At 33.7% G+C, this 21,763-nt stretch overlaps 1 protein-coding gene across 1 annotated transcript in view; it reads left to right on the top strand.

Annotated features, from left to right (window-relative positions):
• NLG-4 (neuroligin 4) overlaps positions 1-21,763 on the top strand; it is a 309,809-nt gene that overhangs the window by 249,288 nt on the left and 38,758 nt on the right. The window contains exon 10 of the mRNA XM_029310718.2: positions 8,740-8,867. Within this exon, the coding sequence (XP_029166551.1) occupies positions 8,740-8,867 (128 nt within the window). The remainder of the gene's footprint in view (positions 1-8,739; positions 8,868-21,763) is intronic.

Below are 21,763 nucleotides of genomic sequence, written 5' to 3'. Positions count from 1 at the left end.
TGTGTGCGGTGCAAAAATTCTAAGGGGTAAAATCATCACCTCGTTCATTTGTATGTAAAGCGACATTTTTTCGAAACATACTCGAGATATTAGAAAATTTTTAATCACATTAATTAAATTTTGGAAAAATAATTTTCGAAATGTTTTTTAATCTTAAAAAAAAAATATTTTTTCGAAATTTTATTCATGTGGGTAAATGTTCTTACCATAAAAATATTTTTTAATATTTCAAATACTTTCGAGAGAAACAAAAAATGGTCACACATATATAAGGGATGATGGTTTCACTCCTTAGAATAATTTTTTAGCCGCGACTAAAAATTTATCTATATTTGTTTCTCCCAACACTGTAAAAAAAATGTGTAAAATTACATGATAAATAATAAAAATTTTACACTTATTATTTATGTAATTTTACATATTTTTGTGAAATATATTACATATTTTTTTACAGCGAATACATGTAAAAATTATACCAAAATCAGAATTTGCGAGGTTTCCTTTTTAGCGGAAAATATTAATTAATTGAAAAAAAGAACACTACTCCGTTCTGTGCGGAATGGAGGCTACTTCACCTTTTCGCCTCTTTCCGTATCGTCACGTCGTACATTCTGAAAGGGGGTATTAAGCTCGAATATGAAGCTTTTTCGCAGGTATCAGCAGGAAATTCTGCAGCGCCGCGACCAAGAATGTGTTAACGACTTATGGAGGAGGCGTCCGTGAGGAAGTTGCGTTTGTGCACTTTGCGAGAGAGAGAGAGAAAGAGAGCACATGCGCGATACAATAGTAGTTGATGACGTATCGCCTTTTGCAATTATGCGAATGTCGCGTGCGTTTCTCTCTGTGTATATATTGCGGGCGCAAGTAGTTTTAATTCGTTTTCAGAGAAAAGTCCGCGGATATAATATCAGAGGAAATGATTTCGCAGGGAAATTTCATTATGCCGAATACCAACCGAACGAAATTTTCATTATTTGATTATGAATCCCCCTGGTGAACGCCGACATTAACTCCGCGCGGGAACGTTACAGGAAATAATCGCCAAATAACATTAATATAGCTTTATATGTAATATCAGGAGATATTATATTAGTAGCACGCGCTAATCTATATGTACGCATAACTACAGAGAACGCAATGCAAAAATAATAATTACTAATAAAATTACGGATAAAACACTGATTACTGATGATAGGAATCTCATTAGCATATACGTAACGTGATTAAAAATATAAAGTTCAGAAAATCGAATACGCGTTGAAATTGCGCCCTTAATATTTTAAAACGTCTCTGATTAGCAACCTCTTTCAAAGTCGCGGACTTTATCTAAATAATTCTGATTAATGGAAAAATAATACGTCTGAAAATGACAGTTGTTGATTATCTTTTATATCAAAGTTTCTTTTCCTTTAATCGATTTCTTCATTCTTTACGTTGAAGAAAATTGTCCTCGCTTTACCATAACATCATTCTCCTCTTTTTACATTTTTATATTATCAGAGGAAAATATTTCTTCAGTAGAAACGTACTATTTTTACATTTTCCCGTGTACTCTCTTTCCATATTCATTTTCATTTATTCAACATTTTTTTTTTACACATATATTTTGTACATCTTCGCCTAACGTGATTACTAAAAAAATGTAAAGTTCAAAGAATCAACTGCACATTCAAATTAAACACAAATATGATTAATTCCATTAATATTAAAAAATACCCTTCAAAGTCACAGACTTCACCTAAATAATGCTAATTAATAGAAGAAACAATGTGCATTATCTTATTATTTATTTTTCCAGAGTAAAGAGAACCATGTTTATCTTACTAATAATGCCATTTTGCTTTTTTATATTCCTGCATTAGGAAATATTTCTTCAAACAGAAACGCGCCATTTTTCCATTCTCCGCGTACATCTCTCATACGCGTTCCCTTTTCATATTTTATTCAACATTCTTTTTCGCACACGCAGATAAATTTTGTATATACACACCTTCACTTTAGACCGACACACCGTTATAAGGTACAAATATAGCCAGGTCAGGGAAGGTTTGTGGTGAATGTCGGCTCGGCCAGGTGTGACATCAAGGTCCGCTGAGCCGGCATAGATCCCCGATGTTAGTCGGCATTTTTCCAAGCGACTTTACGTAAGGGGATTAAAGCGAAATCGAGCTTTAAATTGATAGACAGAGGACGGGAGTGCCATTGATCGGAGCCGGTTTCACTTAAATCGCCGATGATGCATGCTAACTGGCAGTCGCGCCCATTAACGATCGATCGCCCGAACCGAACTGGGAGAGAGATTGTCTACGGGTCAGATATACCCCATACATGACCGTGCGATCCTCGTAATTGGCTTCATCGGTACAACCAGCTGTTGTGTCTGGCGTCTTTCATCATTCGAACGGAACAGCTCCCGGCAAATGCGCGATGAAAGTAAAGAGGCCGGTTCGAGGCCTTAAATAAGGCACCCTCTAATAAAGATATTTGCTCTCTTTTCTTCGAGAGGGAATTACTCACTTGCTTGTTTATTCTTCCAAAAGGGTCGGAAAAGATTAGACAATCTTCTCAGAAATAAAAAAGTTCTATAATATATTAATTATTTTTATTAAATAATTATACTGATTCATGTAATAATAAATATATTGTAAATATATATAATAAATAAATAAAGGTTAGACAATTTTCCGAAACAAAAAATACTATGTAGAACGTCAAATTATTTATATTTCATATCTATTTTCTCTTATGAAGGATTATCCTACAAAGTAAAATATTATTAATTTGATTTATTGCACTGAAATGGTCAAGTATGATTTTCTAGAAAAACATTTTTATACATTTTTTTATTTATTATATATTTATTATACTTTTTGTATATTTATTATATATATATATATATATTTATTATTCCATTAATTAATATAATTAATTAATTTTGTATTATAGATTTACTTGAAAAAGGCTGCAATGACAGCCGAAACGTTGTATTTCAACTAATTATTTATAATAAATGATTGCCAGTTTGGTCGACTTTTAACTTTGAAGAGAGATTTTAAAAAAATACTATATTAATTAATTATATTAATTAATGTAATAATAAATATATATAATAAATAAATAAATGTGTAAAAGATTAGACAATTTTTCGAAACAGAAAATACTATAATACAAAATTAATTAATGGAATAATAAATATATATATATATATATATATATAATAAATAAAAAAATGTATAAAAATGTTTTTCTCGAAAATCATACTTGACCATTTCGTGCAATAAATCAAATTAATAATATTTTACTTTGTAGGATAATCCTTCATAAGATGAAATAGATATGAAATATGGATAATTTGGCGTTCTACATCTTGCGCCGAGAATCAGGTCAGGATAATTACGATTAATCGTTAATTCGTGAGTCGAATGTTGACTCGCACACTTGGAAGATAATTTAATTAAAATTATAATGATATATTAACTGATAGAGATCCCTTTTACAGTAATGTGTCAGTGATACCGCGCATATTTTATACGCCATGTACAATGGTCGCGGCTCATAATTTATGTATCGTCGACGATGCATTTTCAGAGAAACGGCATTACATAATTCATTGAATTTATACGAGCACGATAGCAAACTCTGTATGGACTATAACGTCATAAATCATCACGGTTTGAAACAAGAAAAATCGAAGGACGACGGCGACGTCGTAATATTTTTCGTCAAGAATTGTTTGCAATGAAAAGAAAAAGGGAAAGAGAGAGAGAGAGAGAGAGAGAGAGAAAAAGTAATAGTTTTCGATCATGTAAATTGAAAGAGCGATGCATATTTATTTTAACTCGAATATATATATTCTCATGACAGGTGTAATCGATATTATAAAATTTGACTGTCAAACTTTTCTCTCCCCTTCTCTCTCTCTGGAATTTTATATTCGCAGCATTTTCGTTAAATAAACATTTTCTCTTTTAATTAACGCGCAGATTTCTTGAAAAGTGTCATTTAGAATATTTTTTTCGGAAAACTTTCTCGATTATGAGAAAAGATAGAGGAGAGGTTAACGAGCAAATTCTGGCGATGTTGAACCAACCGGAATAAATGTCAGAGTATGTGTCGAGAGAGATTAATAGAGTGGAGTGCAAAAGTAATTTCAGATTTTAATACATAAGATCGATATGATTTTTCGGCGCAATTTTTTTTTTTTCAAATTTTATATATCTGAAAAATTGTGTGTCCCGAAAGTCTGTTGAAAATTGCGTGACACGTGAGAAAATCGCTCCGAGCATTTATTATCGGGGCGGTTTATAATGTCTCGTCAAGCTACGTGGCAACACGAGAGATGCACCCCCTTCCCCTTTCCACCCCCTCTCCACCCCCTCTCTCTCTCTCTCTCCGTGAGGAGGTTGTGCATTATAGATTATTGTTATCTCCGTGTTGTCGCGCAATCTACATATATAGTTGTACGTTATCCAACCGTACGTCTCGGCATATTTCATCACGAGCTTGCATCCGCGACAGACGATTGCAAACACGTCATCGTGGAATATCGCGCAAAGAAACAAATTGTCCATCTCCTGTTTTTTTTCATTTTTTTTTTTTTTTTTATCCCATTCGAGACACGCATATCGTGACATATCGATGAACGTTTGTTCCAAATTATTTTCTCGATGAGACACTTATTACGGTTATCTCGAACGCTCTCGATGATTGTCCAATTTTATCGCAGGCTCGATTTTTTTTTTTTATCGAATAAACATATCGCGACACTAAAAACACCTAAGAGTGTTTTTAGTACTTTTGGTCCGCTAGATCTGTAATAGTATTTGACATATCAATGAACACCGAAAACAATCCATGTACTTTAAGATAATAATAGAAAAATTGCTTACTCATCTGTAATTTTTTTCCATTTGTTTTAAAATGAAAATACATATTAATGTAAAAAAGTGTAAAATTACTATTTTTATGCAAAAATCATGTAATTTTAAATTTACCATTTTTACTTTATTAGAACTTTATTTTATAAGTATTGATCTATTTTATTTATAATATTATTTTATAGCATTTCCTACGTGTAATTCAATGTTCAGTGGAATATTTTTAATCTTAAAAATGCATAATATATATTTTATATAAAATTACATATAATCTGTAATCTTCCACCTGAGCAGTAATATTGCATGATTATGCTGGGTCGAAAAAAACCTAGGATAATCATGTAATTTTACACAAATATTTTTTTCAGTGAACATTGCTCTGAATTAATTTTTCACGGAGACACTTATTACGGTTATCTCGAATTGTACCAATTTTGTCGCAGCCTCGATTTTTTAAAAATCAAATAAACATATTGCGACACTAAAAATACTTAACTTGACCTCTAACCTAACCTCTCTCCGCTTTTAAAGAAGACAGAGTTTAGGGATGGGAGATTAAATTTATAATATGTATTTAAACATCCAAGACGAATCTAATAATCACGTTTTATTTACTTAAATTCAAAAAATAATATTCAATATTAAAAACTATTAAAGATTTATATTAACAAAATTGTAACCTAACCTAACCTAACCTAATCTCTAACCCCTAACCTAACCTTAAAGTATTTAGTAGTTTAATTCAGATATGGTAGATATCTATAATAATTTCTGTAGAAACGACGGGACGAAACCGGAAAGGTGGTGGATGATTGATTTCCGGAACGTTTAATTAATTACGCATCGTTAATCGCGATGGCTTTTATTAGCCCTTTATTATCGTAAGTGATTTTAAATCTCGTTTGCGACGATGGTTCTCCTTTGCAGAGAGAGAGAGAGAAAAAAAAATACGTAACGAGAGAGAGGGAGAGAACGGAAACCTATAATAAATAATTGGCCTTAATCGTACTGGGAAAAAGAAGGTATTTCATCCCGATGAGGAAACTCGTAGTACATCGCTCTGCGCGAATACTCGAGAGGGATTTTCGCTCGGCTGATTCGCAGTTGCTATCATTAATTGGACAGACAGCGATTTCTTCATCGAGATATAGTCCTCTTCCCTTCCATTTACCGCGCCTGTAAGAACAGCGTAATCTCCGGAAAGAAATGCGCATCTTTACATTCATGGAAAAGGAAACTTTAGCTATCTCTAGATCAAAAAAGACCCTAGATTAAAGAATTTTATGAATGCGCGCTCTCTCGCTTCTTCCCATCTCTCTCTTTATCTCTTTCTACATTCAACATGTACATCACTAATACGTTATTTTATAACCATTAATATACACCTAAATTATGCAAGTATATTAATAATTGACGTAATCATTGCTCACCGCAAATGAAAAATAATTATCCAATTTATCCCTATATATTAATAGATATATCAAAACAATTATAAAATATATGATATTATTAGGGTAAAATATGACGCATCACTATTGGGTGATGAAATGAATTAGTGACCAAATGTTCGAAGCTTCAAGTTTTTTTAATATTTAGTAAGATCGAGTTTAAATAATATTGCTTATTTGAAAATTATATATGTATATACATATACAATATATAAAATAATACAAAATATGATAAAAAAAATGATGTAAAGGGTATAATGGAGAAGGTAACAATTAAATATAAAATATATGCTTTCTATAAAATATTTCTTTTTTCAAAGAATATGAGTTGAAATAAAAATCGAAATAAAAATGTAAAACATAATTTTTTAGTGTGACACATCCACTTTGCAGCTTCCATATAAATCAGACCATTCGAGAAAGGATCGCTGCTTTAACCAATAAAAATTCAAGTATGTGCTGTAAAAATATCGACTCGTTCGCGAGAGAGACACGGGAGAACACACCTATATCCATAAAGTTTTCAGTTGCTTTTAATATACGGCGGGAATTCGGCAACGGTCCCTGTTTTTCGACGAAATAAAATGTTTTTTCAAGAGAGCTCGCACGCCCACACACGTGTGTGACGAACGATATTGCTATAACTAAAATAACAGCCTTATTTCATACGGCGAATTTCCATTTTCCTCTCCCGAATTGCGTGATTTACATCTGGCTTGCAACCAACTTTGCTCGTAATTATCCCATATGTGTAATTTGACCAATCAAATCGATACGATCCCGAATATCGCGATATCAAAGATCCACGATTTTGGTAGTTATCCCTTTGCACACGCGCTCGTAAATCGCGACAATTTACGAAATTAATCCGCGCGCGTGCAAATCCGCTCCTATGTCATAAGCATTATTGTCATGAATTTAATAAGCGATAAATTTTTCGTAGCTATCTCTCCGCTTTTAAAGAAGGCAGAGTCTAGGGATGGAAGATTAAATTTAATATATATTTAAACATCCAACACAAATCTAATAATCACGTTTTACTTACTTAAATTCAAAAAATAGGTATTCATAAAAAATAATATTAAATATTATGATTTAAAAACTATTAAAGATTTATATTTATAAAATTGCAAAATATTATGTATAAATAATATATATCTGCATATATTCAATAAAAAGTAAACCTAATCTAATCTAATTTAAAGTCACTCTCGTTGACACTTAGTTGACACACTCTCGTTGACAACTTAGTTGACACACTCTCGTTGACAACTTAGTTGACACACTCTCGTTGACAACTTAGATGACACACTCTCGTTGACAACTTAGTTGACACACTCTTGTTGACAACTTAGTTGACACACTCTCGTTGACAACATAGTTGACGCACTCGTTCATTTCGCATAAACGAGAATCTGCCATTGAACACATCTGTCATTGTTTAATTTGACTCGAATATTGAAGGAGAGGAATGCTAATGCATGAAGAGAAAATGGAGGAAATTGTTATACAATTCTCTCTCGAGATTGCAAGAGGATGCAGGAGAAACAGCTGATAACAAGTGAACAAAGAGGCGTCTGTGTGAGCGTGTTTGCGTGTTTGTGTGTGTTTCACCTCCTCTCTATACTCGCTCAAAGTGGGTCCATTGCCATTTGCCGTTAATGTAAACGAGGGATCAGCCCTTAGTGTTACTTCCGTTTTCCGGCCAAAATAGCTACGGTCCGTTGTAACATGGACCCGTTATAGCTCTGACCCGCAAGTCTTACCTCAAGTTCGGAAACTGGCAAACTTTGCATGTGCCGCGTTCGATACTGAATTATGCGATACTCGTGATTCGAATTTCATCTCTCCGCTACCCGACCGAAAATTTGCTCTCGCGATTTTCGCCGAATAAGTATTCCCTCTGTTTTCTCCCAAAATAGGATAGATACACTTTTAGATGCAATAATAAATATAAGAAGGAATAACTTAATTTAATTTTATGGGGAAACTTTTAAATATAGATATACAGAGTAGATATATTATCTCGTGGTTATCATCAGCGCTGCTTTCACCAACGTCGATTAACTTTAATCTTACATTCTTTTCTCTTCTCTCTTTCTCTTTCTCTCTCTCTCTCTTTCTCTCTCTGTGAGTTTTCATTTTAGTGAGAGATTTGAGATAAAATTTATATTATAATTGAAGATAAATGGTATTAAAATGAGAGAGGTATAAATAATACAATAGGATGAAATATTAAATAGCAACATATATTATTTTCTAGTGAACTAATTCGAATAAATTATTATTAGTTCGTAATATAGGTACATTAATTTATCGTGTTTCTAAAGATATGCTTGGACGTTATTATTATCATGCAAATATATTTTGCTAACAAAATTGTTAATTAAATATTGTTCTGAATTTTTTTTCAGAAATCCAAACATTATTGATCATCACGGAAGAAACGACACTCTTTTACCAGCCAGTAGAGAAAAGAGTCGATTTCGCAGTTTGTCCTGGGAGCAGTACGATCCAGTGCATCAAAAATACTTGGAAATTGGTGAGTAATGTCACATTCATGTAACTTTGTAACATATTTTGCGATATATTTGAACGGACACGCATTTTCAAACTGCCGAAGCAGCAAAATTTTAATAAAAGCAAAAACGAAATTATGAAACTTTAAAATTTAATTTGTTCCAAATCGTCTAAATTGAAGGCTGCACAATGCTACCTAAAATAATAATATTGTAAATGACGGGAGAAGATAATAACCCGAATTCAGGACGAACTTTGAACATCGCACCAAATTTGCAAGTTTCCATGATACGTTAAAATAGCCAAAGTGCAAAGTTGCGAATTATATAAAACGAAGAGGAGAAATAAGTCCATCAATTATCAACTCCAATAAGACAGCAGTAAACTCAAACTATATCGGGCCTCTTCCCGAACTCGCGATTGCCATCGCATATTTCTGCCTCCAACTGACTCTAGCTCCATTCTGGACGTTAATAATTAGCAAAACGCTCCAACTTGTTCCCGTTTATCGGAATTGAATTATCAGCGCGCCGAGCGAAATGCAAATGGCTGAAAAAAGAAATTCGAAGACTCTCTTCGAGGCCTCTTCTCGGGCTCGGAATATCGAGAGCAGAACCCACTCGTTCCCTCGATCAGCCCTCACTTAAACGGTTCGCATAGATGTAGAAGAAAGCGCGCGCTAGCTCTGCCGAGTTAGCTCGAATTAGAACGGGTCAGATCCCGGGCGAGCTTTCATCGCTTCGCACGATGAAGAGGGCAGAAGGAGTAGAGGGAGAGAGACGGGAGATGAAGTGTCGCGCTTCGGGAACACGGCTTGCCACTCGTAGTGTAGCTGTCCGAGGCCGGGGACTTACCCGCACACGAGGCCATTTTTATTGTGAGCCGCTCGCGGTGTGCTCGAGCACGTCGTGGATGACGCGAAATGAGCCCTTTGACCTGAAATAGAAAAAAAAGTGAGAGAGAGAGAGAGAGAGAGACATCCGCGGCTCGTTCCGCCGACGTTAACGTGCCCGCGAAAAAATCGGACGCCACCGCTAATTACTTCCTCCAATTTCTCCGCCGGTCTCTTTTTCTACCTCCAATTTCTAACATTAAATTTTTTTCCATCGCAATAAAATGTTTGAAAAAAATGGCGAGAAAAAATTCGAGCGCGGATTCAGTCTTTTACATTCTTGAATTTTAGAGTTTAATTTTTTATAGTTAGATTTTAATTTTATTAATGTCTAAAATTAATTTATTGATTTATTTCTCTTATTTATATTTCTTGTCACTAAATAAAAATTATAATTTTTTTTTTATTTTTATTTTTAATTTTAGTATATCAATGAATCATTGAACATTGAGGATAATTTTTTTTATCTCGATAAAATTCTTGAAAAAACCGTTATTTGACGGATTGTACGGATTCGACTTAACAAATTCTCGAATTTTATTTAGAATTCGAATTTGTATAATTAGGTTAATTTTTTGTTAATTTTTATATTGATTTAATACTTTGTTTATTTCTCTTATCTACACTTTCTTTTCTAAATAAAATTATAATCTTTCAATTATTTTTATTTTTAATTATTTCAATTTATGGATCAATTCAATTGAATATTTAAAATATTGTATACATTGATTGAAAAATTTCATTTCTGAAACAAAATTTTAGTTGATTTAAGTTGCATTCAAAGATTATATTTTAATTTACAAAATATAAATCTAATTTATTCTTTTAAGGAAATACATTTACATTTAATTTCGACTTAAAAATTAAATCCAATAAGAAAATTAATTTCTCCCTTACACCATATTTTATTTATATATATACACCAGCAGAGAATTTAAAAAATGTCACATCTTGTATACAACTGTCATTGCAAATTAAGTAAAACATAATCAAAAATTAAATAAAACAAGTTCGAAAGACGTGCTTAAAGTAAAAAAGTAATCCAGGAATGAGCTTATCGATCTCTTAAGGAACGCCCGCCGTTACGCTGCAACGATGAAATATGTACGCTGACGATTTCAAAATAAACTCGCGCATCGTCAGAACCGGATCTGACTTGGAAAAAGATTTTCATCGGGATCGCGCAGCCGTGAGAGACACGGCGGAAGGTGTGCTCGCCATTTTTCACCCCGGGAAGGTCTGGTGAAAAATCGCATTGAACCAATAGCCTGCATTCCGTGTTGCCTCGACCCCGACTTGAGTTGACTCGAGTCGATTCTACGAGACGTCCGCGCGTGATCCGAGAAAAATGCGCCGCGAAAATGGAGCAGAAGGACGAGTGCGCTTTCCCTCTCGAGTGATTAATTTTTTTTTATATGTCCCTTCGCCTTTCTTATCTGGTCCGAGTAAAAATCCCCGGCTGAAAGCTCTCGCCTCCGAGGAAAAATGGAATTCTCAACAGAGATATCGATATACATTACTATTATATCCAGCATCCACCCTAGAATCTGCATCGTTAAAATTTGAATTTATTCTCGTATATGTTTAAACGTTACTGCCGGGAACTATAAAATAATAGGGGAAAAAATCTTGAGTCTCATTATTATTAAAAAAAATAATATAAACCCTTCTGTCAATGAAATTTTTTTATCTTTTTATAGTTGCATTCTTTTTTTCGTTATATTTTAAGAAAAGTTTCGACACATTTTTAATACTTGAAATTGCTTCAGAATTCTATTCATTGACAGAAGAGTGTTAAGGTGATCTTAAACATTCTCGAGAAATCTGTGATTTCCGTCCTGTTTTATCGACAAAATGTGAGGTTAGATAAATCTATTTATTGGCTATACGGATTCTTTTTTATCTGAAATTAGAACGCTTCGCCCTTTGTTAAGATTAATACTTTAATTTGTACAGGAAAAAGATTTATCAATTTGTATAGTCTCATATATCTTGGTTACAGAATTATAAATTCTTAGAATTTAGCCAATAAATAGATTTATAGTTTATCTAACCTTACATTTTGTCGATAAAACAGGAATGAAACTTAGGTTAGCTTTAGGATTCCCTTAAGAGAGTATAATGCTTAGAATTCATAAATCTGTAACCAAGATATATATGAAACTATAAAGATTGATTAATCTTATTCCTGTACAAATTAAAATATTAATATTAACAAAGGGCGAAGCGGTCTAATTTCAGGTAAGAAACAATCCTTATAGCCAATAAATAAATTTATAGTTTATCTAACCTTACATTTTGTCGATAAAACAGGGAATTTAGGTTTGCTTACGATCCCCTTAAGAACGAATTTTTACAATTTTGCAATAAACTTTACATCAATGTAATAGCATCAATTTTAATTCCCTTGCGAATATAAGCATCATGTATTCAATGTTCCATTTCCTCCAACAACTCGCATGCTCTATCTATTTGAATCTAATCGCAAGAGTGGTCCGTTTCCGATACGGTTTCTCGTGAAGAATGTAATAAAACAAGATGATAACAATACGTATATAGCCGTGCGCAATTTGAAAAACGTCGAGCATTATCGATGACTCTGTTTCGAATTTTACACAGCGGAGAAATTCAATAATCTTTTGTTCCTTCGATTCGGTTTAATCTTCGATTTCCGGCAAACTCCGAGGGATGAAACGCCGGGTGGGGGGGGGGGGAAGGGAGAGGGAGGGGGAGAAGCGGGGTCTCCCAGGCGAAACGAAAACAGCAATCGTCGATTCGAGTGGTCGTTGTTTTACGTCTACGGTATCCAGCCTTTGTTCACCGATCCTTCTCTCTCTCTTTCTCTCACCACAGCGTTTCTCCTATCTACTTCGCAATAGTTTTTGCCCCTCTTCTCTCCCTCCCCCGCCCCTTCTTCCCCTTTGCAACTACCCCCTTAATTCTCATATAAACGTGCTTCGCTTTGGTTAACCTGCTTTTTAAGCTTCCAATTTATTTATGTTGAATTATACTTTACAACATTTATATTCTTCAGAAAAAAAAATTCGATATGATATCGATGAGCGAATCGAATCCTTTCGCTTCCTAATCTTCTTGAATTAAATGTCGACATTCTAAAACTTTCTTTTTCTATTACTTTTGGAACAGACTTATATTCGGGGTGATTAAATTTCGGTAAAATTTTAGAATTTCGGAATTAATTTAATTCCAACAGAGGGAATTAGAAAATTTCAAAGATATTAAAATCTTTAGCATCTCTTCATTTCTGAAGATTAAATCTTCGAAAGACAATTTTTAGTTCCCAAAATTTAAAGACCAGAAGGGGTGATTGTCATAAAACAAACGCGAAAGAACATATTAGACGGTAATGTTGGAACTGGGATCTTCCTATAAATCAGTTGGACGTCCAGGGGCGTATCTTTAATTAAAACAGTGAAAGAAGCTTGTCGACATGGAATGCGCTGAAATTAGAACAACCGCCGCGTATCATATGTTTTCCGGTGATGAATAAATCCCTTATCGATCTATGTTTCGGACTCCTCGCGGTTATTAAAGGTCGCCATTTTGTTCGTAATTAAATCTGAAAAATCTCTCCTTCCGCGTATTTCCTATTCTCTTTCGTTCTTTCGACGAAACGGCGCGGAAGGCTCGTAAAGCCACGACGAGCATCAGTTTATATCCCACTAGCGAGATGAACAGTGACATTTGTGACACGGGTGAACACGCTTCCTCGCCTTCCTCGTCTTTTCGTAACACCCCGGGCACTATAAACGCCTACAAGATGTTTTAAAAGCTTCGCGACAAACTCCGACATATTTTGATTTTCGCTGGATATTTTCTTGAAAATATTACAAGCGAGGCACAATTACTTTCCATCGTTTTTCAAAAGTGCAACATCGTCATTTTGAATTTTTTCTAATTTTTTTTAAATTTATTATTATATTTGAATAATTTATGACACAAATATAGAAATTACTTTATTCCAGAAAAAAATATATTAAATATTAAGATGATCCTGAACGTTCTTGAGAAGTCTGAGATTTCCGTTCTGTTTTATCGACGAAAAATGTAAGGTTAGATAAACTATAAATCTATTTATTGGCTGTACGGATTCTAAGCATTCATAATTCTGTAACCAAGATATATGAAACTATACAGATTGATAAATCTTTTTCCTGTACAAATTAAAGTATTAATATTAACAAAGGACGAAGCGTTCTAATTTCAGGTGAAAAACAATCCGTATAGCCAATAAATAGATTTACAGTTCATCTAACCTTACATTTTATCGATAAAACAGGAAGTTAGTTGTCAAAAAAGTCGCCACGTATATTATCGATACATTTTATCGATAAAACAGGAAGTTAGTTGTCAAAAGAGTCGCCACGTATATTATAATACAATAATTACTATATATAAGTAAAAAAAACCTTTGAATACTATATATATATATGTATAAGTAAAGAAGCCTTTGAAAAACATAAAAAATAAAAAAATACGCCATGACTTCCTAATAGTTGTTTTTGAAAAATCTTTTTGGAAAAAAGTACAAGCCTTGTTACCCTTGGGAGGATTTTTTGAATGGACCTCCCGTAATCCTGGGGTATCTGCGTAAACATCCTGTACACAGGAGTAACATGAGAAACTCGTAACGGGTTGACGGGGCGCGGCGACGTGAAATAACGAGCTTAAATAGATTACGCGAAGATTACAAAGCAAGGCTGGTCAGCTTTTCGTATACGAATTATGAGCTGACACGTCCCGGCTAATCGATCACATTGTGCCAATATCGGCGCGCCTAACGTTCAGTCCTGAATCAATAATGAACTATATTAGGAGTACAATATTGATATAATAGGGATATTACGTAATTAGGTGGACAATAAAGATCGATATGTAATCTCGGCGAGGAAGTGACATTGATTTAATATATCTCTACACATTTAATTAGAATTTATAGGCGTTGAAATATTTTTTACAATTTAGATTTTGTGCTCCTAGTATGTCTTTATGAGGTATAATTTGGGTAAGAAAGCTGATATGAAGAAACTAATTTAATTTGATTTACATAAAACTTGTATAACTCGAGTCTCTCTTTTCCATTCATCTTAATTCATTAATTTTTCGGCTCCAATAAAATTAAGTACCAATAAAACTAAGAGAACGAAATTCGACCTTTTGCGCAACAAGCTACTCAAAGGTTCTTTCCCTTTAAGCGGTTTCTTGTCCGAGGAAGACTCTCTCATTCCTAAGGCGGAATAAAACCTGGGAAGGCTCGATGTCGCGAGACTATCGCCGAAATATAAAGCAAAGCTAAACAGCAAGTTTCGTCCGTCGAACTTTTGAAGGCTCCTGACTTTGCTCTTATCGAGATTAGTCCGGGCTCTGGGTCCTGCGAATCCTGCGAGAAAGTTAGCAATTTATTATAAAATATTGGAGTTGACATCGAACTCTCGGCTCGCTTCTTCACCGCAATAAATATCTCGAATATTGGCTCCCATCGTCCTTCTATATTCATTTAACTTCGCGTCGTTTTAGCAGATCAGAGGTTCACCTGTTATAGCACAAGTTCGCGAAATAAACGAACTGTATAAGTAATGGTAGTATGATTAATGTCGGGCAACTTTAAATGTTGGAATTTTTCCTCGTTCAAAATACAAACATGCAGTTGATACCCTAATTTAACTCGAATACTCATACCTTGATGAAAAGATGAAGAAAATTCAGGAAATCAAGTACCAATATTTTGATTGACTATACAGATTGATGGATTCTTTTTCACAATTAAAATATTAATATTAACAATCGGGAGGAATAATATAATTTTAAGTAAAATAAGTTAAAAATTTTTTTACATAAAATTATAGAGTTTACAATTCGTTATTATTAGTACTTTAATTATGAAAAAGAACATTCAATTAACAGCGTTTTAGGATCACCTTAAAATTGAACAGTAAATGTTTGACACAATTTTATTCATATTTGAAATTACTTTGTTAATTTCTCTTATTTATATTTTTCTTCTTATTTTTATTTTTAAGTATATCAATGAATCATTGAATATTTAGGATAATTTTTTCATCTCAATAAAATCTTAGAAAAAAAAATCGTAAACTTTTGGAAACCGATTCGATTCCTTAACAAATTCTCGAATTGTATTCGATGTTTTATAATTAATTAATTAATCTTTTTAATTTGTAAATTGATAATATTTTGTTTATACTCTTTATTTACATTCTTTTCTCTAAATAAAATTATAATCTCTTTACTATTTTTATTTTTAATTATGTCAATTTATGGAACAATTTATTGAATATTTGAAATATTCTATACAATATTGATTAAAAAATTTCCAAAACAAAATTTTAGTTAATTTAAATTGCATAAATTGCAATTTAAAAATATATCTTTATGTATACAACTTCGAGTTTCTATCATTAAAACAGCGTTTTAGGATCACCTTAAAATAGAACAGTAAAAGTTTGACACATCTACCGAGACTTTCGAAGGGTAAAACTCGAAGCTCAAAGAATACCCGGCGTTCCATAATTTTTGCCGCCCTCGGTATCTCGATTAATTCATAAAATGGGACCCCTGCACTTTATTCACGGCCCCGTCAACATCCTCCGCGCGGGAAAGTAACAAGTTTTGTGTGCACGTAGTTATCCTTGCAGGGACCATAACTTTGCGTCCCTATCCTTCTTTTACTACGGTTATATTGTACCGACGTTAAACTCGTAGTCTCGGCGGACAAAGTCGCATGAGTTTTAATTAAGGAGGAATATATCCCTCCTTTTCTCGCGAGCGCTTCCTATTTCTCCCTAGCCTCGTTCCGTCCATAATGCACGTACATACACGTCCGTTCTTCCGAGCTTATATCGCGAGAATCACATGTGCAAAGTTAAAGCGGAGGAAACTTCCTCTGACCAATCCAATCGGTATTGTAAACCATACCGGGCAAACTTCGCCGGCTCTCTTTTTCGACTTTCTTATGCGCGCGGCCGACGATGTTCGTTCTTGTTGAAAGTTCCGCCGGCTCCTTCTTCCTGGCGTATCGCCATAGGCGTATTCCGCATCCCTTCAATGTAAGATTTCCTTCGGAAATTTACGTAATAGCGGCGACTGTAAAACGCGGAAGGGCAAAAAGATCCGCGGAAAGTTTTATCGTCGCTTCTGCGAGAAGAAACGAAGCGAAGAAATTAATAAATCTTGGACGGAGGATGATGGAAGGATCAAAGGGAAATTTTAGCCAGTCAGAAATCTTGTGAAATATATAAGTTTAAAGTTTAGAAAGAATTAAAAAAAAATATTTCAATATCCAGTCTTTATATTGTATAAAGATCCTAAGAAATCGAATCGGAAGCACGCAATTAATTTTCATCTTGAAGGAAACTGCTGATTTAGTGTAATTTAGTGTAAATAAGTACTGCAACAAAATTGCACATCTCGACGTAATTCTTTCTTTTCAATATTTTCTCGCTGATATTTTTTTTATAAACGAAAACATTATATATGTGTATAATTTTTAGAAAGGAAAAAGGAGAGAGAAATGGATATATTTAATGAAATATATCGCACCAGTTGAGTTGTATCAATATTATTGTAACATATATGTAATTTACGTACGTTATGGATTCCTTTCTCCATTAAGAGTCCATTTAGGAATTATACAAACAATTTTCGTGTCAAGTTCTTCGAACAGCAAACTTCTCGCAAAAATATCAAACAAACCGTGCCACATTCTGCAAATATATGTCGTTAGAGAGAGAGGATGCAGCTCATTTTATCTTCTGGCACATCTATAATGATACTCCGGTATCTCGACGGGATTCGAAACAGTTTCGCCACATTGATTTCGCGCGAACGGAAATCTATAAACCTATTACAGGATATCCCATGTAGAGCATAAATCGCGTCACGTAATATCACTTGCAAGACAATGTGCATGTATGGTTGTGAATTACAACATCTCGTGTCTCAGCATGCACTTTGCATCGACGCGCACATTGTATATGCATATTCCTTGCCTCTCCTTATCTTCGACTATGCGTCACATGCGATTGCGATTATATTTATTCATACGTGATATTTATTATGTATTTGTATTTTAATAATATTATTAACATGTTATTAATTATGCATTATTCTTGCATAATTTATAATGATTATTGATTTACTAGTTTATTAATTTACAATAAATTTACATAAACCTATTATAAAATTTATACATATATGTACTAATTTTATATATTAATTTATAATATAAATCTATATGTTATTATAATACATTTATATAATATTCTGTCATCAGCAATAATTTTTTAGTCATTTAATAAATGATGATTTAATTTTTAAATATAAATAATAGTAGTAGCCCTTGTTCAGAATTCCCAGTTTTCGCCACGGAGGCTTTATCCAACCTTTATTTTATACCTTATATCACAACATACTTTATACATTTCAATCTTAAAGCTATATTTCTTAAACCTTATTGCGTTTGGGTGGGTTCGAGAGTCTGCGTTTTGCCATACTATTCGTTTTTTAAGCGAGCTTCGGCGACACAGTGTGCCACCGATAACTTACTTTTTTATACCCACTGGGGACTGGGTGGACTCGAACCTGCGTTACGCTTATTTTTCACCTCAGGCGAGTTTCGGCGACGCAGCGTGCACGGCCACCCGACACTCCTCAAATATAATGATAATAGTGTTATTATTTTCCAGGGAGAGCTCTGAATATTCCGTTATGAGCAATAATTATTTAGTTCAAAAATTCTTGTTCATAACTGAATCCAGAGAAGTCTCTCTGTTTGGAGAAGGATAATACTTGGTTCAGTCAGTTTAACGCATAGACTCGCAAACGCAGCTATCAAAACTATGCTGCAATCCCCTTTCGCAGTCCTTATTCTGTTCGTCTTAAGCGTCGAAATGCTGGCAAAACAGTCCGTCCGGACTTGGCAAACTCACACCCCTTCCCTTCTTCCAGGATTCGATACATGTGCGCGTTCTCCTAAAAGGGTGGGCGAGACTAATGCACGTGGGAATTTCGTTATATTACGACAGGTATTCTCGAGGAATGGCTTGGAACAACTCGATGAAGCTGCCAAATTGTAATGCCGCGGAATTATCTCGGACCGGCGAATCCCGATTCCACTTTCGAAGGACTAACTGTAATTCTTACTTCAGTCCTCCGAGGACAATTATTCTTCTTACTGAAATGGGGCGAAGAGAAAATTTATTTAACTCTTCTGTCAATGTATAATTTTTCATCTTTTCATCAGTGTGTTTTCGACAAAAAGTATCGATTTTAAATTAAAAATCCTATGTTAATTTTATATATATAATTCTAAATTTTTATGTATATAATTTCTTCCAGCTTTTGCATTGATATCCAGCTTTTAAAGATTAACTCTCCTATCAATACAAAATTTTTCACCTTTTCATCAATGTATATGTAGGTATCAACTGCGTGTTTTCGACACATTGCACTATAAGTTTTTTTTTTATAACAGCTGCTGGACATCGAATATTCTTTTATTTTTTAGGAAGTTTCGGAATACAAAAATTTTTATTTCGGACAGAAAAAGTTTCGACGCATTTTTAACAATGAATTGATATTTTTAACAATTAATTGTTAGTTGATTTGGATATTTGAATATCCGTTCATAAAAGCAGAATTATATAACATGTAGGACCTCATCTTAAAATATAAAAGCGACGAGATTTAACTATTAATTTACTTGTCTCGAGCTTCCTTAATTTGTCACAAAAATCCTTGAGATGATCCTAAACGTTCTTGAGAAATCTGTGATTTCCGTTCTGTTTTAGCGACAAAATGTAAAGTTAAATTAACTATAAATCTATTTATATGCTACACGGATTGTTTTTATCCGAAATTAGAACGCTTCGTCCTTTGTTAATATTAATAATTTAATTTGTACAAGAAAAGGACTTATCAATACGTGGAAAATCTTTCGAAGACTTACATTTGATAAATGTCTGTCTTAATCAAATTTTTTTACAAAAATTATAATTAGATATGTTTGACAATTAAGGGGATCCTAAGCTAACCCAAGTTTCATTCCTGTTTTATCGACAAAATGTGAGGTTAGATTCAGCTATAAATCTATTTATTGGCTATACGGATTGTTTTTATCCGAAATTAGAACGCTTCGTCCTTTGTTAATATTAATAATTTAATTTGTACAAGAAAAGAACTTATCAATCTGTATAGTCTCATATATCTTCATTATGAATTCTTAGAATTCATAATTCTGTAATCAAGATAATCAACCTAACCTCACATTTTGTCGATAAAACAGGAATGAAACTTAGGTTAGCTTTTAGGATCCCCTTAATTGTCAAACATATCTAATTATAATTTTTGTAAAAAATTTTGACCAAGACAGACATTCATCAAATGTAAGTCTTCGACAGATTTTCCACGTAGAGCTTGAGGAAAGCGAGGAATGTAAAAGATGTCCGCGCTCCAGATGCAATTCTCTGGATAAAGTTGTACTTTTCGGCCGGCGGGAGATACTTTATTTTATCGTCTCGATGAGCACGGGTGGTAGAACATTGGTGGTGCTTACGACTGCAACAACTTTCGTACATAAAAATAAAGGTAAGCCCGTATCTCGGTAAAGGAAGGCGAGGGTGGAAGGAGGATGAAAAGGGGCGCATCGAGTTGGAGTCTGGAGGCGCGCGGTATAACTTCGTCTTTAAGTTCTCGCGAGTCCCTGCTGCAGTTTCCCAACGACCAGCAGCTGCTCTGGAACTGAATGCAAAGACGCAGCCATGTGTTTCTTGTTACCCTCTATTCTTGCCGTCATTATATCCCGCTTCCAACCGCATCGCGGTATCGATCACTCAATTTTGTTGCAATTATAGCTGTTAAAGCGCGCAAAAAGTTTGTTGCCCGAGCTAAAGTTACAATTTTTCTTCCTTCGCAACTTCTTCAGTTCTTTCACTTTTGTGGACAGATATTTGATGTATAAAAAATGTTAACTGACTTAAAAAATATTAAATAAAATTTTCGCTTTTGTCGTTGAAAAATAAATGAAAATTTGATAAGAAGAGAGCCGTGTTGCATTGAAGGATCGACATTTTCTCGGTGCATTTAAAGTTTCAATTTAACACGAAGGGGTGCACGCGGGGGAATTCGAGGATTTGAACAGAACCATCGATCAATTAACGTGCGAGAGTACATCGATCAAGCTGTAGCCTTTGTGACAGTTATGTAAATGAAGTGCCAATTAATTACTTAGTACGTAATGAAAACCACGTCTTCTCTATAAAGCTTTGCTTCCTAAAGGCAGCTAGAAAAAAACGTAATTTTTCGAGACTCAGTGATTAATCAGCGAGTAATGAAAACTATTCGATTTGCCATTTGCAGATAATTTTTTACGAGTCACAAAACAAAATTAAATGATTTTTATTATTTTAGCATATCATTTCAAAGAAAAATGAAAGGTTAATATAAAATGATCAACTTAAATATATTAGTAATAAATTAATAATTTTTTATGTACATATACTAAAAATATTTGGATATTTTTATATTTTTTATTAGAATATAAAATTATTTTTTTATATTACATTGTAGGTATTATTTTTTAAGGTCAGTTTAAAATTATAAATTATTTACATATTTATTGATTAATGACGGTAATGACGATTTTTCGACACGTTAAAGCACAGATTGCGCTGAATAAATAAATATTATCAAAGTAACGATTTACAGCTATATACAGCCGAACTCGATCAGCTTTCTCGCTTGATGTTTATTCGATTTTCAGATATTTTACAGGCAGATCGTGATGCGCTGACGAAGATTGATTAAAAATCATGGGTCAACAACTTTATCGCGTGATTACTCTGTCATGCTCGAATCTATTTCACCCGATTGCGCTCTTGATATAACCGGCTAAAATGTTTTCTTGGGGATTCTATATCAATTTCCCCTTGAAAATCTCGAAACTGTCAGATCGAAAGCATATCCGTTCACTAATACAAGGCTGCAACAAT

The sequence above is a fragment of the Nylanderia fulva genome, unplaced genomic scaffold, assembly GCF_048542155.1.
Source record: "Nylanderia fulva isolate GAGA-0341 unplaced genomic scaffold, ASM4854215v1 Scaffold15, whole genome shotgun sequence".
NCBI lineage: Eukaryota > Metazoa > Arthropoda > Insecta > Hymenoptera > Formicidae > Nylanderia > Nylanderia fulva.
This window is presented reverse-complemented; position numbering and strand designations above follow the sequence as displayed.